The following is a 14,796-nucleotide window of genomic DNA, read 5'->3' on the forward strand; positions in this document are numbered from 1 at the left end:
TTTACCACTAACATGAAGTACAATATGTCACGAGAAAACAATGTCAGAATCACCGGGATCCATGGAAGCGTTTAAGAGTTATGACCTCATAAAGGGACAGTGGTCAGAATTGTAAAAATTGGCCCGGGAGTTAACGTGCAAACCACCCTTGGTAGTGAAGGGGCTAAGGTAAAATGCTGTGTCATCACATTTCTTTTTCCTGATCGGCGGGGTCCAACTGCTAGGACCACTCAGTCCTCACAATGTACCACCACCACTACTACTGCTAGATGTTGTGCCATGATGGATACATGTACAGGAGAGGTGGTTAATGCTCCCTCTGATTAATAGGGTGGGCATCCTCAGCCGCCTGTTCCTCCTTATTGAATGACTAAGATAAGGCTGCGTTATTGAAGTGCTCGCTGTACAAGGCCATTGCCATCATCCCATGTAGTTGTTGAGTGACAGCACGCTTTGTATATTTATTATTCACACTCCTGTGTTCCTGCAGTAACATAGGGGCTTGGACCCCCCATTCTGTTGACTATGGTGGCCCCCAGCAAAGTCATGTTGTGAAGGAAAGACCCGTTCCTCCCACATTACCAATGTGACGTAACTACACAGGCACAGCTCTCCGGCACCCCCTTTTTCTATCAGGTCAGTAAGGGAACTGCACCTAGAGCAAATGGCCGCCGGGGAGGATGTCCTGTTACCCGCTGGGTATTCTAAGATCTGTAATCTGAGTAAAAGCATCAGCCCAAGATTAATTTTATAGTTTAATTGCCTTAAGGGCGCGCTAGATAATTACAGAAATATACAGTAAGCTATACAATGGAATTACAGTGGATTTGCAGTCAGAGTAAAAATATAACAATAATGGTACAAGACTTAGAGATATTAAGCTAGAGGTCAATTTACCAGGTTGTAGGTTGCATGTGGATGCTGGGAGCTCTGCAGTCCACAGGTACAAGAATCTTCGTTGCCGGACAGACCCCAAAGCGCATGCCGCTGCTCCCTTGGCAGATCTGTCCCCAGTTCCTTCTTAGATCATCATCATCTGGTTCTTCTGTGAGAGAGAGAGTCTCTGCCATGTGCTCCCAGTTCTTAAGCATGCTGGGTTCCTCCCCCCTGTGTCAGAGGGTGGGCTAATAATCTCCACCCTTTAGCTCCCTGCAGAACATATTCCCAATATCTAAGAAAGGGGATAACTTCCTCCAGGATGATCGGATCAGGACACGAGCGGTACCAGTGAATGTGGTTTGTTTTGCCTGTCGTGTGGAGAGCAAACATGGCCCCATTGGGTCACCATGGAGGGTCAATCTCTATATCTCAGGTCCCAGAGCCCTCACCGACTCAGGAGTCGCACTGCCAGATGCGTGATTTCCTCAGGGTCACGCGGATATTTTTTATGAGTCTACAACTCGAAAGGTGTGCTCATAATCCATGATCCTAGGATGGAGTCAGAGTGGCTAGGAGAGACAATGGATGTGTATTTCTGTGTCCAGCTGGCAGGTATATTCTAATTGAAGCCCCCAGGCACCTTCATGCCCCATGCTGGCGTGGCTCCTACTCAAGCTTTGAAGTTCTGTTTTGGTATTATCTCATTATCATACTGAAAGACCTTGCTATCCAACATTGGAGCACTAAATCCTGCTTTCTTCAATATGCTTACATGCCATGGGGGGTAGGAGCAGTTAGCTGTCTATAATTCTTGTGAACTCAGACCAAAATGGCGTCAATGGGACAGGCCAAGCTCAGACATGAGGCAAGCATTAGGCCCCATATCCAATATGGTGGCTGCTCCTTCATCACACATGTATTACCTGTGTTGTGATTAGGGAACAAATGGCGATCATTGGACAGACACTTAAGTTCTCCTTCAGTGTCGCTTTATGTATTGTTGCGCCAGTTAAGTTAAAGGGGTATTTCCATCGCCAAGATCCTATTCCAATATGTAATGGGTGTAGTAATAATAGCAAATACCTCCAATTAGTGAATCTAAAGAACTATACTAAATTTCTGTCACTTACCCCATGTACAGGGCATTGCAGTAGCTTAGGTATCTATGGTTAGTCACTCGTATAGTGACAGCTCTTGGTGGTCATAACCATGGATACCTAAGCTACTGCAATGCCCTACATTAGATAAGCGACATGAATCAGAAGAACTGTACTAAATTTCTAATTGGATCTATTTTCTTATATGAATACACCTACATATTAGGATAGGAATACGAGAACTTGGCTCAGCCATTGTAGAGGAGTGGACCAATGCTCCACAGGACACAATCAGCAACTGGATCAACTCTATGCGAAGGAGATCTGCTGCACTGTGCGAGCCAAATGGTGGCACGCCAGATACGGACTGGTTTTCTACTCCACATCTCCAATAATCGTGTGTCTAATCAGTATCTGGCTGTTCCCCACTGTTGTGGATGGATTATCTTTGCACAGAAGAAGAGCTAACTAACAGATTTTGACAAATTTGTGAACAATATTTGGAGAAAAAGGCCTTTTCTCTACAAAAAATCTTAGATCTTTGAATTCTGCTCATGGAAAATGGGAGCAAAAACAAATGCTGCATTTATATTTTTGTTCTGTGTGTGTAAAGGAATATAATATATATTTTATTCTTTTTCTTTTTGTCTCTATAATTTAGTAAGTTGCTTCCAAGCGGAGGGGAAGCCGCCTGAAGAGTAGTTGTGTTTACGACGCCGCAAAGATTCATAGGAGCTCAAAAGACTAAACCTATGAACAGCAAGTGGCTTTTCCATTGCAGTGCATATATCCTTCATTCCAGAGTTCTTAGTTTCTGGCTGGTTGCAGAGCATACCTACCTGAAGGAGGCTGTGTGCCCGTACAATAAGTATATGAAGGCACATGTAATTCGCTGTAGTAGATACCACAGGGCACAAACACTGAATTTTCCAGACCAAAAAAAAAAGCTTTTCCATATCGCTTTTGCATTAATTAATCCTGTGGTTTACTCCCAAAATAAGTTCTCTATTAGGAGGGGGAACATCGTGTGGATCGTGATGGGTCTGACTGCTTGGACACCCCCCCCACCTATCCGTTGATCTGTTCTGTAGAACTCTGAAACCTATGCCCTGTAGCCCCATCTGTAGTAGAGCGTGTACTCAACCTTCACTCCGGTGGGACTGCAAGTGAGGGACAAGTGCACTCGGTTTCTCTGGCAGCCACATTACCAATGAATGAGGAGGCCGTGTTTGAGCACCTCCTCACCATTTAGGACAGACCTGCAGACCCCCGGTCTTGGGATCGTTGTGGTTAGACCCTTTGACTGCAGCATTTCTGCAATGAAATCTGCAGCCATAATCTCATGTGCACTTGGCTTTGGAGCCTTAGTGAAAATTCTTTGTTTTGCTTTGTGTTAATCCTCTCTGGTATTTTCTAGTTCACATACCAGTCTGTCGAGTTTTACTAATCTAATGTTATTTTGTGCCTCAGAGTTCTGTCCAGATGATGTTTGAAGAGAAAGTGTCCCTGCAGCCCCATGTGCACATCAGTCAGGTGTCGTGTACGAGGCAGTCTGACAGCACTATGGTAAGGATGTTCTGCATCATGACATGGTGGCTACAGAGCTGAGGAAAATGTAGCGTTTAGTTTTCCTCTCTGTTGTGATACCGGCTTGTAACACTTAAAGGGAATCTGTCACCCTTTTTTTGCTGCCGGCATTGACATCAGGGTCTTATCTACAGCATTCTGTAATGCTGTAGAGAATCCCCCGATGTAATCTGAAAGAGAAGAAAAACATGTTAGATTATACTCACCGGAGGGGACGGTCCGGTCCGATGGGTGTAGCGGTCCGGTGCCTCCCATCTTCATACGATGCCGTCCACTTCTTCCCTTCCTGTCGTGGCTCCAGTGCCGGCGCACTGCTCTGCCCTGTTGAGGGCAGAGCAGAGTCCTGCAGTGCGCAGGCATCGGGAGAGATCTGGCACTTGCACACTGCAGTATTCTGCTCTGCCCTCAACAGCGCAGAGCAGTGCGCCTGCACTGGAGCCTCCACGCGTTGCTCGTCTCACACAGCAGGAAGCTGACGACGAGAAATGGAGCCGCCTGATCTCGCGCGATCAGCGATAACCAGCGGGGAGCCGGTAGGAGGTAAGTATCACACATAGCGATATCGCTATAACGTCACAAAATCAGTGACGTTTTAGCGATATCGCTAGCGATATCGCTATGTGTAAAACCCCCTTTACACTGAGAAAACTGCTCTAAGAGTTTGTGTAGCCATGCTTCTTTTCCTCTGGATGTTGCAGGCTGCTTATGATTTGTCGCCTCATGCTAGGGGAAGAAGTACAGTCTTGGAGAAAAATCTTCGGACAAGACCCCCACCCTTGGGTTTATCATGAATAACTTAAAGGGAATCTGTCACCCTTTTTTTGCCCCATCAGCTGCCGGCATTGACATCAGGGGCTTATCTACAGTACAGCATTCTGTAATGCTGTAGATAAGCCCCCGATGTAACCTGAAAGATAAGAAAAACACGTTAGATTATACTCACCGGAGGGGCGGTCCGGTCCGATGGGTGTAGCGGTCCGGTGCCTCCCATCTTCATACGATGCCGTCCACTTCTTCCCTTCCTGTCATGGCTCCAGTGCAGGCGCACTGCTCTGCGCTGTTGAGGGCAGAGCAGAATACTGCAGTGTGCAAGTGCCAGATCTCTCCCGATGCCTGCGCACTGCAGGACTCTGCTCTGCCCTCAACAGGGCAGAGCAGTGCGCCGGCACTGGAGCCACGACAGGAAGGGAAGAAGTGGACGGCATCGTATGAAGATGGGAGGCACCGGACCGCTACACCCATCGGACCGGACCGCCCCTCCGGTGAGTATAATCTAACGTGTTTTTCTTATCTTTCAGGTTACATCGGGGGCTTATCTACAGCATTACAGAATGCTGTACTGTAGATAAGCCCCTGATGTCAATGCCGGCAGCTGATGGGGCAAAAAAAGGGTGACAGATTCCCTTTAAGTTATTCATGATAAACCCAAGGGTGGGGGTCTTGTCCGAAGATTTTTCTCCAAGACTGTACTTCTTCCCCTAGCATGAGGCGACAAATCATAAGCAGCCTGCAACATCCAGAGGAAAAGAAGCATGGCTACACAAACTCTTAGAGCAGTTTTCTCAGTGTAAAGGGGGTTTTACACATAGCGATATCGCTAGCGATATCGCTAAAACGTCACTGATTTTGTGACGTTATAGCGATATCGCTATGTGTGATACTTACCTCCTACCGGCTCCCCGCTGGTTATCGCTGATCGCGCGAGATCAGGCGGCTCCATTTCTCGTCGTCAGCTTCCTGCTGTGTGAGACGAGCAACGCGTGGAGGCGGGCGGGAGGACGTCAGGATCGCTGTGTGTGAAAGGTGAGCATTGTGCGCTGCGTCGCTGCTGCATCGCTGTGAGGTCTTTCTGTGTGAAAGCTCACTAGCAATCATTTAGCGATGCACCAGCGATCCTGACCGGGTCAGATCGCTGGTGCATCGCTAAATGTAAAAGGGCCTTTAGACATGTAATGAACGACAGTCTGTAATCACACACAGTCCTGCTGGGTGTAGAGCAGAGATTGCTCAATTTCCATCTCCCAGTAGTCTGTAGGGGGAGGGGCAGAGCTGACGACACTGGAAGAGGAGAGCAGCTCACCTGCTGTACTGCCCCTCCCCCCACACTGACTGCTATGGGATGAAAGATGGAACAGTACTCACCTCTTCTCTATGGCTCTCCAGTGAGATGATTGAGGAGAGCATAACGACGACATATGTCCCACACAGAGAAAGTGGGTCCTAAGCTATATATATATTTTTTTGTTTTGGAGGGGGTGTCTCCCCACCTCCGGCTTGATTCGCCCCACAGAGAGAATCTCTGGAAATCAAAATCCTGTCATGTGCAGAGATTGTTAGCGCTATATAAAAATAAAGATTATTTATTTGACATGAATGTAGTATGTAGTCCTCAAAGGAGCGGTTGAGGTCTTGTTGGGTAGAATTGGTCATCAGACTTGTTTTTCTTCTCAGTGTTTTTCCTGTTGCAGGTCTTCCTGTGTCATCTCTCTGCTGACACGGTGCGATTTCCAGTGTCTGTCACTCAGGAGTCCCCCGCTGCTGTATCCTGTGACACTTACCAGGTCTCCTTAACCATACAAAGCGCACAGGTGAGATTTATTGTCCTACAATTGGTATTAGTGCAAAAATGTGCAAAATTGCCAATCCTTTTTCTGCATTGTTGCATAAATGTGCTAGTGTGATAATTGCACAGTTGTATATTTACAGTCAGGTGGATGGGACGTATAACATGTATTTTCAGTACGTAATTTAGGGTCTGACAGTCCTCTAATGTCGTGTGGTGCCGCTTACAACGCGGTGACGTCCCCTGACTCCTCTGTAAAGTTCCCTATTCGGTCGTCTTGGCTCTTAGGAAAGCTGTGTGCCACGTTGTCTTCCGATGGTCCCACTGCCTATATTTCAGAGGCAGAGTATGATCAGCCTTTGACAATAATGGCACAACCATGTAGCCCCCCCCCCCCCAAATATCTCCTCTACTTTGGTCGGTAAAAGTGGCACACAATGGAGTAGCTAATGGGCACCATCAGTAGGTTGCACTGCATATCGTACTACAGCGTGAAATGTTACTTAGGATTTTGAGAAGTATTTTTAGCCAAAGGAGTACATAAATTACAGTATTGCGGGTATATCCAATCTAAAAATAATTTCCAAAATTGAAAGTGATTTCCTACCCATGTATCTTGGCATTGCCACTGCTGTGACCATTGTCAGTCCAGAGAGCAGTACTGTGAAGAAAGTGCAGGTCGTGTGTATCTCCGCTGTACGTACAGCAGTGCCGGAGGCAGCATGTACAGCGCTTTGCTGTTTTCTAGCGGTGGCTGCCCAGATCTGCTTTACCTGTGAGATGGGGCCAGGTGATTTTGCTGAAAATGACACATACAGTAGTAATGTGACTGGAATATGATGCTGTTAATACAGACTTCACCGGTTATGTGATCTGTTAGTGATTCCAGAACATCAGCGATTACTCCAGTCACCTATTATCCTGTGTATAGAACAGCGAACATATGTCCTGTATACTGTATGTGGTAACCTATACGACTGCTATATGACAGTCATGGTGTATGTGTAATACATGAAGCAGCCCGCCTCTGCTTTCTATAAGGAGTCTCTATGGTAGCAGCAGCCGCGCTGCTGAGTTTTCGCTGTGACTTATAGCAGCTGCTTGATCTTTCATGCTGATGGAGCCGTGCTAAGTTGATGATGCGCTGACAGCACGACCCAATCTACGTGAAAGTGAAAGCTGCTGCTATATAAGCAGGGCTGTGGAGTCGGTAAGCCAAACCTGCGACTCCAACTCCTCAATTTCCCTTACTCCGACCAGGGCTGTGGAGTCGGTAAGCCAAACCTGCGACTCCGACTCCTCAATTTCCCTTCGACCGACTCCACGACTCCGACTCCAACATATATTGCTTATATTTAAGTGAAAAATTTATTGTAATACAATGTGAACATCAGACATTTAATCCTTTTTGATACAATAATAAGACATTTAGATAGAACATAATATATATTTATTGGAATACAACTTTAGAACACAAACTGTAATAAATTGTAAATATGTAATACACTATGTAATATCGATTACATATATATGTACATTGTGTGTGTGTGTATATGTATGTGTGTATATATATATATATATATATATATATATATATATATATATATATATTCACTATGTAATAAACTATGTAAGTGGCAAAAAAGTTTTCAACAAAAACATACTAAATAACATTTGTGCAGTCTATGAATTTGTTTTAAGAAATAGAATTGCCTCCATCAGATCCTCCTTCATAGATGACCTCAAATCTGACCTAATAATTTTAAGGCCAGAGAACAACCTCTCTACAATAACTTGGGTTGGAGGCAAAGCCGTAACCACATGGGCAACATCTCTAACAATTTCCAAGTATAAAGGAATTGCCTCATGCACAGTCAGTTTTGATGAAGGGTTGAATTTTTCTATTTCTTTGAGAACAAGTGAAACATTTTGCTGAAATATGGTCAATCTGCTTGCTATAGGAGACAGAGTGAAATCTTTTTCCTTGCGGCAACGCTTTGCCTGCTCCATGTCATACAAATACTTGTCAAAGTCAAACGCCTCATCTGCTGAGGATGACGATATGGCAGCAGTAGCACTGTCAGGACCCAAGTCCTCTTGCGACTGGCAGTCCTCCTGTAGGCTACTCATCCTAACTACTTCCTCAGTCAGAGCTTCTTTTCCTTTTAGTAAGCTGTTGATCATCAAGCAATATACGATGACTTGGGTCCACATAAAAAGCTGCCAGAAAAATTTTATTTTCCAATAGCTGTCTCTCTCTCTGTTTCATTGAAGCAGAAATGCCATCTGCAATTAAATCTCCTCTTTGGGACAGGCAAAAGAGCAAGTTCTTCCACTCCCTTATGAAAATGCCAGGAGTTAAATCCTCAGCTTGTAATTTTTTAGTCACGGTAAATAGGTGATTAAGCAATTCCTTCAATTCAGCCACCTGTGTCCATTGACCTTCATTTAGGGTTACCTGAGGGTTCGCCACATCTATAAGAAATGGTTTTAGCCAGGAACAAGACTGGGGGGGGGGGGGCAGAACCTCATACTGCACACCTCAGCTGCTGCAGAACCTTATACTGCACACCCCTGCACTTGAAAATAAAGCCTGCACCTTAAGATGTGGTGAATGCAGTCTATGTAAGCTTTCAATTGATGTTGATGTCTTACTGAAGACGAGCAATGCCTGTCCTGGGCGTCCTTTTGGGCAGCTATGAGGTGTACCTGACTGGTGCTAAAGAAAAAAAAAAAAGAGTGTTAGTCTGTGTGCTACCCGGCTTTCATTCTTTTTGGTACAGATAAGATATGGATAGACAGATATGGATAAATGGATAGAGCAGATTTCTAATCTGCTTTTGCTATTGAAAACATTATCTATGAGCTCAAAAACCTTTCAGGTGATGCAGTTTTTTAAAAAGCTGATCTGCTTTTGCGGCTGAAAAACGTATCCTCAAAAAACGCAGCAAAAACGCTGTGTGTGAATGTAGCCTTAGATCAGGAATAAAACAGCCATTTATAGGACATTTCCTAACTTTCCCAAATTCCTATGAAAAAATATTCAGCACATTCTGCATTGAACTACTGTACCCAATTTATTATATATTTTAGGAGTCGGACCATTTTATTCCGACTCCACCAAAATGAGCTCTGACTCCACGACTTATATTTTAGGTTTTTCAAAGTAGCCACCTTTTGCTTTGATTACTTCTTTGCACACTCTTGGCATTCTCTTGATGAACTTCAAGAGATAGTCACCGGAAATGGTCTTCCAACAGTCTTGAAGGAGTTCCCAGAGATGCTTAGCACTTGTTGGCCCTTTTGCCTTCACTCTGCGGTCCAGCTCACCCCAAACCATCACGATTGGGTTCAGGTCTGGTGACTGTGGAGGCCATGTCATCTGACTTGGCACCCAATCACTTATTCCTCTTGGTCAAATAGCCCTGACACAGCCTGGAGGTGTGTTTGGGGTCATTGTCCTGTTGAAAAATAAATGATGGTCCAACTAAATGCAAACCGGATGTAATAGCATGCCGCTACAAGATGCTGTGGTAGCCACGCTGGTTCAGTATGCCTTCAATTTTGAATAAATCTCCAACAGTGTCACCAGCAAAGCACCCCCACACCAACCATCACACCTCCTCCTCCATGCTTCACGGTGGGAACCAGGCATGTAGATTCCATCCGTTCACCTTTTCTGCATCGCACAAAGACATGATGGTTGGAACCAAAGATCTCAAATGTGGACTCATCAGACCAAAGCACAGATTTCCACTGGTCTAATGTCCATTCCTTGTGTTCTTTAGCCCAAACAAGTCTCTTCTGCTTGATGCCTGTCCTTAGCAGTGGTTTCCTAGCAGCTATTTTACCATAAAGGCCTGCTGCACAGTCTCCTGTTCCGCAGAACCTCATACTGCACACCTCAGCTGCTGCAGAACCTCATACTGCACACCCCTACACTTGATAATAAAGCCTGCACCATAAGAAGATGTGGTGATGAATGCAGTCTATTTATTCCAACTATCAATTCATGTGTTACTAAGGACGAGCAATGCCTGTCCTGGGCGTCCTTTTGGGCAGCTATGAGGTGTACCTGACTGGTGCTAAAAAAAATAAAATAAATAAAAGCGTTAGTCTGTGTGCTACCCGGCTTTCATTCTTTTTGATATGGATAGACAGATGGATAGACAAGATTTCTAGTCTGCTTTTGCTATTGAAAACATGATCTTGATCTATGAGCTCAAAAACCTTTCAGGTGATGCGGTTTTCTAAAAAGCTGATCTGCTTTTGCAGCTGAAAAACGTATCCTCAAAAAGTGCAGGAAAAACGCGGTGTGAATGTAGCCTTAGATCAGGAATAGAACAGTCATTTATAGGACATTTCATAACTTTCCCAGATTCCTGTGAAAAAATATTCAGCACATTCTGCATTGAACTACTGTACCCAATTTATATATTTTAGGAGTCTGAGTCGGTCCATTTTATACCGACACCGACTCCACCAAAATGAGCTCCGACTCCACGACTCTGACTCCACAGCCCTGGCTATAAGTCTTCGAACCTTAGAGCATACCCCATTCTGCACAGTACTGACCCTGAGGTGTGCAGAATCCTCTCTCCCAGCACCATTCCATACTGATACCAGTAGCCATCCTCTAGCTCCCTCTGTCCCTCAGCAGCGCTGTGTTCCACTCCACACCCTGCAGAGTCGCCACTCTGTCCCGATTTTGACTCTTCGGCGTTGAGGTTCATTTTTAATTTGCATTTCCAACCAATATCCTTAAAAAGGCATCCAGTTCTCCCTACTGTGCCCTGTATATCTTGTCCCATCAGCCATGGCCGGTCACATGGCAGACTGTGGCACAGCGCTGTTCCTAGTGAGGAATCCGATGTGACGTATAGTAGCCTCCACACACCTGTAATATAAGCTGATCAGCCTTAACTTAAGGTGACTTTATCTGCAAAAGGAAATGTTTCTGATGGTTACAAAATTAGTACCTTTTAACCCCTTTACCCCGAAGGGTGGTTTGCACGTTATTGACCGGGCCAATTTTTACAACCCTGACCACTGTCCCTTTATGAGGTAATAACTCTAGAACGCTTCAACGGATCTTGGTGATTCGGAGATTTTTTTCGTGACCGTACGTAAAGTTATTGGTAAAATGTCTTCGATATAACTTTCATTTATTTGTGAAAAAAAAAAAAACAAAAAAAAAAACGGAAATTTGGCGAAAACCTTGGAAAATTTTGCAATTTTCAAACTTTGAATTTTTATGCCCTTAAAACAGAGAAATATGTCACACAAAATGGTTAATAACATTTCCCACATGTCTACTTTACATCAGCACAATTTTGGAAACAAATTTGTTTTTTTTTGGGTTGGGAAGTTAAGGGTTAAAATTTGACCAGCGATTTCTCCTTTTTACAACAAAATTTACAAAACCATTGTTTTAGGGACCATCTCACATTTGAAGTCACTTTGAGGGGTCTATATGATAGAAAATACCCAAAAGTGACACCATTCTAAAAAATGCACCCCTTAAGGTGCTCAAAACCACATTCTAGAAGTTTATAAACCCCTTCATGTGCTGCACAGGAACAGAAGAAACATGGAAGGAAATCCACAGCTACTGTCAGGACCTGCAGAGCAGTGACACAGGTTACAGAGTGGTCATACCGATCACAGCAATCCCACTAATCAGAGCTAGCCCTGGTGACGTTTGTGTTGCTAGGCACCGGCCAGGATCGGAGCTCGCAGCTCCGATCCTAGGCAGGTCCCGGCAGGACACAGCACGGTAACACCATGGCTGTGCCCTGCGATTAGCTTGATCAATGTGATCGTTGATCGCGCCAATCTTAGAGGTTTTCGCCGATGCTTGGCGTTGCCAGACACTGACCTTGGATCGAATACATCTGTACTCGATCCTAGACTAGGACTTTTTTATATCTTGCGTTTTGTCTGTTTAGTGGCCAGTGTGAACATGCGCCTTCACGTTGCATGCATGCCAACCTTTATTCCAGTAGTCCTTTCATTTAAACAATGGGGTAACTTTTTTTTTTTTTTTTTTTTTTTTTTGAAGGCTCATTGTTATCAACCACAGACTTGAGTATTTTTCAATCATTTCCAGATAGAAGTTCGGCTACAAGAGCTGCAGCAGGCAGGCCTCCTGGTGTCCTGGAGTTTTAAGGAGCGACCCGATATGTTACTCCATGTTGTTCCCAAGCATTCACATCAGGTAGGTGTAGAAAAGTGTTGTTCCTTCTATACTTTCAAGTCATGATCTGTTGTAGGCCCCAATAATTTTTGGAGACTTTTGTATTTGCAGAGAAAAGGAGGAGGTGCTGAACTTTGTACGGTTCAAGATCTTGTACAAAGCACATTACTCACAGCAGAGCCAGCCATGATGTTCAACCTAAAAGCTCATGATAGCCATATGGTGAGTCATTTACTACTCCATTACGGCATAGGGTCTGGTCTCTTAGTTCATCACCTTCTGCACTGATCTGTACTGCATAGGATATTTGTGACAGACTGATTCAGGGATCCCCCACTAGGACAGACAGCTTGAAACTTCTTGTTCGACAGCTCCATCTTCGGGATATGGTTCTGCAGGATTCAGGTTGGTTATTTTAATTTTTATTCATAAATGTAGATGTAAAGGCTGTTTTACCAGTCCATATTGATCAGAGCTAATCTCTCAAAAGCAAAATGGGGACCTCTAGTGTACCTCCATTATCTCCAGGAATATGGAAGTTACTGCCTCTAGGGGAAAATCTCTCCATATAAAGCTCTGACAAAAATTAAGAGACCACTGCAAAATGTTCAGTTTGTCTGATTTTTCACAGATTGACAGGTTAGATAGAGAATAGATATATACATATAGAATACATAGATATATAGATGTCAGTGACACACACACATATATATGTATTTCTATTGCATAGATTGATAGATGGAAGAAAAGCCGGTAATTGATCTGCCGTTTTCTGTAAATTCACTGCAGGAGCCGACAGGATATAAGAAATGGATTACATAAAGTAAATACAAATAGGATAGGTAGATATACAGCTCTGGCAAAAATTAAGAGACCACTGCAAAATGTTCAGTTTGTCTGATTTTTCTCTTTATAGGTATATTTTTGAGTAAAATGTAAATCTATAAACTACTGACAACATGTCTTCGAATTTCCAAGCACTAAATTTTGTATTTATTTTCAGAAAATGAGAAATGGTCAAAATAACACACAAATGCAGTGCTTGCAGATCTCAAATAATGCTAAGAAAAAAGTTCATAATCATTTAGAAACAACAATACTAATGTTTTAAATCAGGAAGAGTTCAAAAATCAATATTTTGTGGAATAACCACGATTTTTAATCACCGCTTTCATGCATCTTGGCACACTTTCCACCAGTTTTTCACATTGCTTTTGAGTGACCTTATGCCACTCCTGGTACAAAAATGTAAGCAGTTCTTCTTTGTTTGATGACTTGTGACTATCCATCTTTTGATTACATTAAAGAGGTGGAGTTCAGGTCTGGAGATTGGGCTGGCCATGACAGGACTTTGATGTGGTGGTCCTTCATCAACACATTGATTGACCTAGCTGTGTGGCATGGCGCATTGTCCTGCTGGAAAAACCAGTCCTCAGAGTTGGGGAACATTGCCTGAGCAGAAGGAATCAACTGTTTTCCAAGATAACCTTGTATGCGGCTTGATTCATACATTCTTCTCAAAGATTAACCTGCCCAATTCCAGTCTTGCTGAAGCATCCCCAGAGCTTCACTGATCCTACACCAAATTTTACAGTGGGTGCAAGACACTGTGGCTTGTATGCCTCTCCAGGTCTCTGTCTAACCATTAGATGACCAGGTGTTGGGCAAAGCTGAAAATTAGACTCATCAGAGAAGATTACCTTACTCCAGTCTTCTATGGTCCAATCCTTATGGTCTTTGGCAAACTTCAGCCTGGCTCTCCTTTGCTTCTCATTGTGAAAGGCTTTTTTCTAGCTTTACATGACTTGTGCCCTGCCTCTAGGAGCCTATTACGAAATGTTCTTGCCGTGCACTTCACCCCAGCTGCCATTTGCCATTCCTTTTGTAGGTCACTTGATGTCATCCTGCGGTTGCTGAATGACATTTGAATAAGATGATGGTCATCCCGGTCAGTGGAGAATCGTTTTCGCCCTCTGCCTGTCTGTAGCTTTGTTGTCCCCAATATCTGCTGGACGGCCATCTTTAAAGGGTTTTTTATACTTTCCTTCACTAAATAAGATTTGGTTCAGGTGATCACCTAATCAGAAGCACATTAAGTAGAATGAGGGGTACTCTGGTTGGCATTCAACTGACACTGGAATGGAATGGCTGTCAGACATGTAGAGAAGCTGATTTTTATAAAACTATGCAGTGGTCTCTTAATTTTTGCCAGAGCTGCCTATGGTAGCTGATGTCTGTCCAGTAGCTCATGAAGGTTGTACTCCTTACAAGGATTTATAGGGTTAGTTAACTGCAGCCAGTGATTTCTCCTTTTTGTAGTTCTTCATTTTCTGTGGCTTTTTTCTCAGATGTTGAGCTGATATGTGAAGCTGAACTGGATTGTCCTTGTCAGATGAGAAAAACCCGTTGTGGCAGGATGTATAAAAATGGAGAGACATGGAACATCTCATGGAGTGAGGAGATGATATTGTGAG

The 14,796-nt window shown here is 43.9% G+C and overlaps 1 protein-coding gene across 4 annotated transcripts in view; it reads left to right on the forward strand.

The window, feature by feature from the left end:
* Positions 1–14,796, forward strand: part of C2CD2L (C2CD2 like) — a 53,355-nt gene that overhangs the window by 26,319 nt on the left and 12,240 nt on the right. For 3 of the 4 annotated variants that reach the window (XM_073566454.1, XM_073566451.1, XM_073566452.1), the window contains exons 2-7: positions 3,447–3,542; positions 6,032–6,151; positions 12,236–12,343; positions 12,434–12,544; positions 12,625–12,727; positions 14,671–14,791. In XM_073566454.1, coding sequence (XP_073422555.1) covers positions 3,447–3,542; positions 6,032–6,151; positions 12,236–12,343; positions 12,434–12,544; positions 12,625–12,727; positions 14,671–14,791 — 659 coding nt within the window. The remainder of the gene's footprint in view (positions 1–3,446; positions 3,543–6,031; positions 6,152–12,235; positions 12,344–12,433; positions 12,545–12,624; positions 12,728–14,670; positions 14,792–14,796) is intronic. The other variant, XM_073566453.1, reaches the window with a different exon arrangement.

Source organism: Dendrobates tinctorius, unplaced genomic scaffold, assembly GCF_039654945.1.
Source record: "Dendrobates tinctorius isolate UK_male_01 unplaced genomic scaffold, ASM3965494v1 ptg000018l, whole genome shotgun sequence".
In the NCBI taxonomy this organism is placed as follows: domain Eukaryota; kingdom Metazoa; phylum Chordata; class Amphibia; order Anura; family Dendrobatidae; genus Dendrobates; species Dendrobates tinctorius.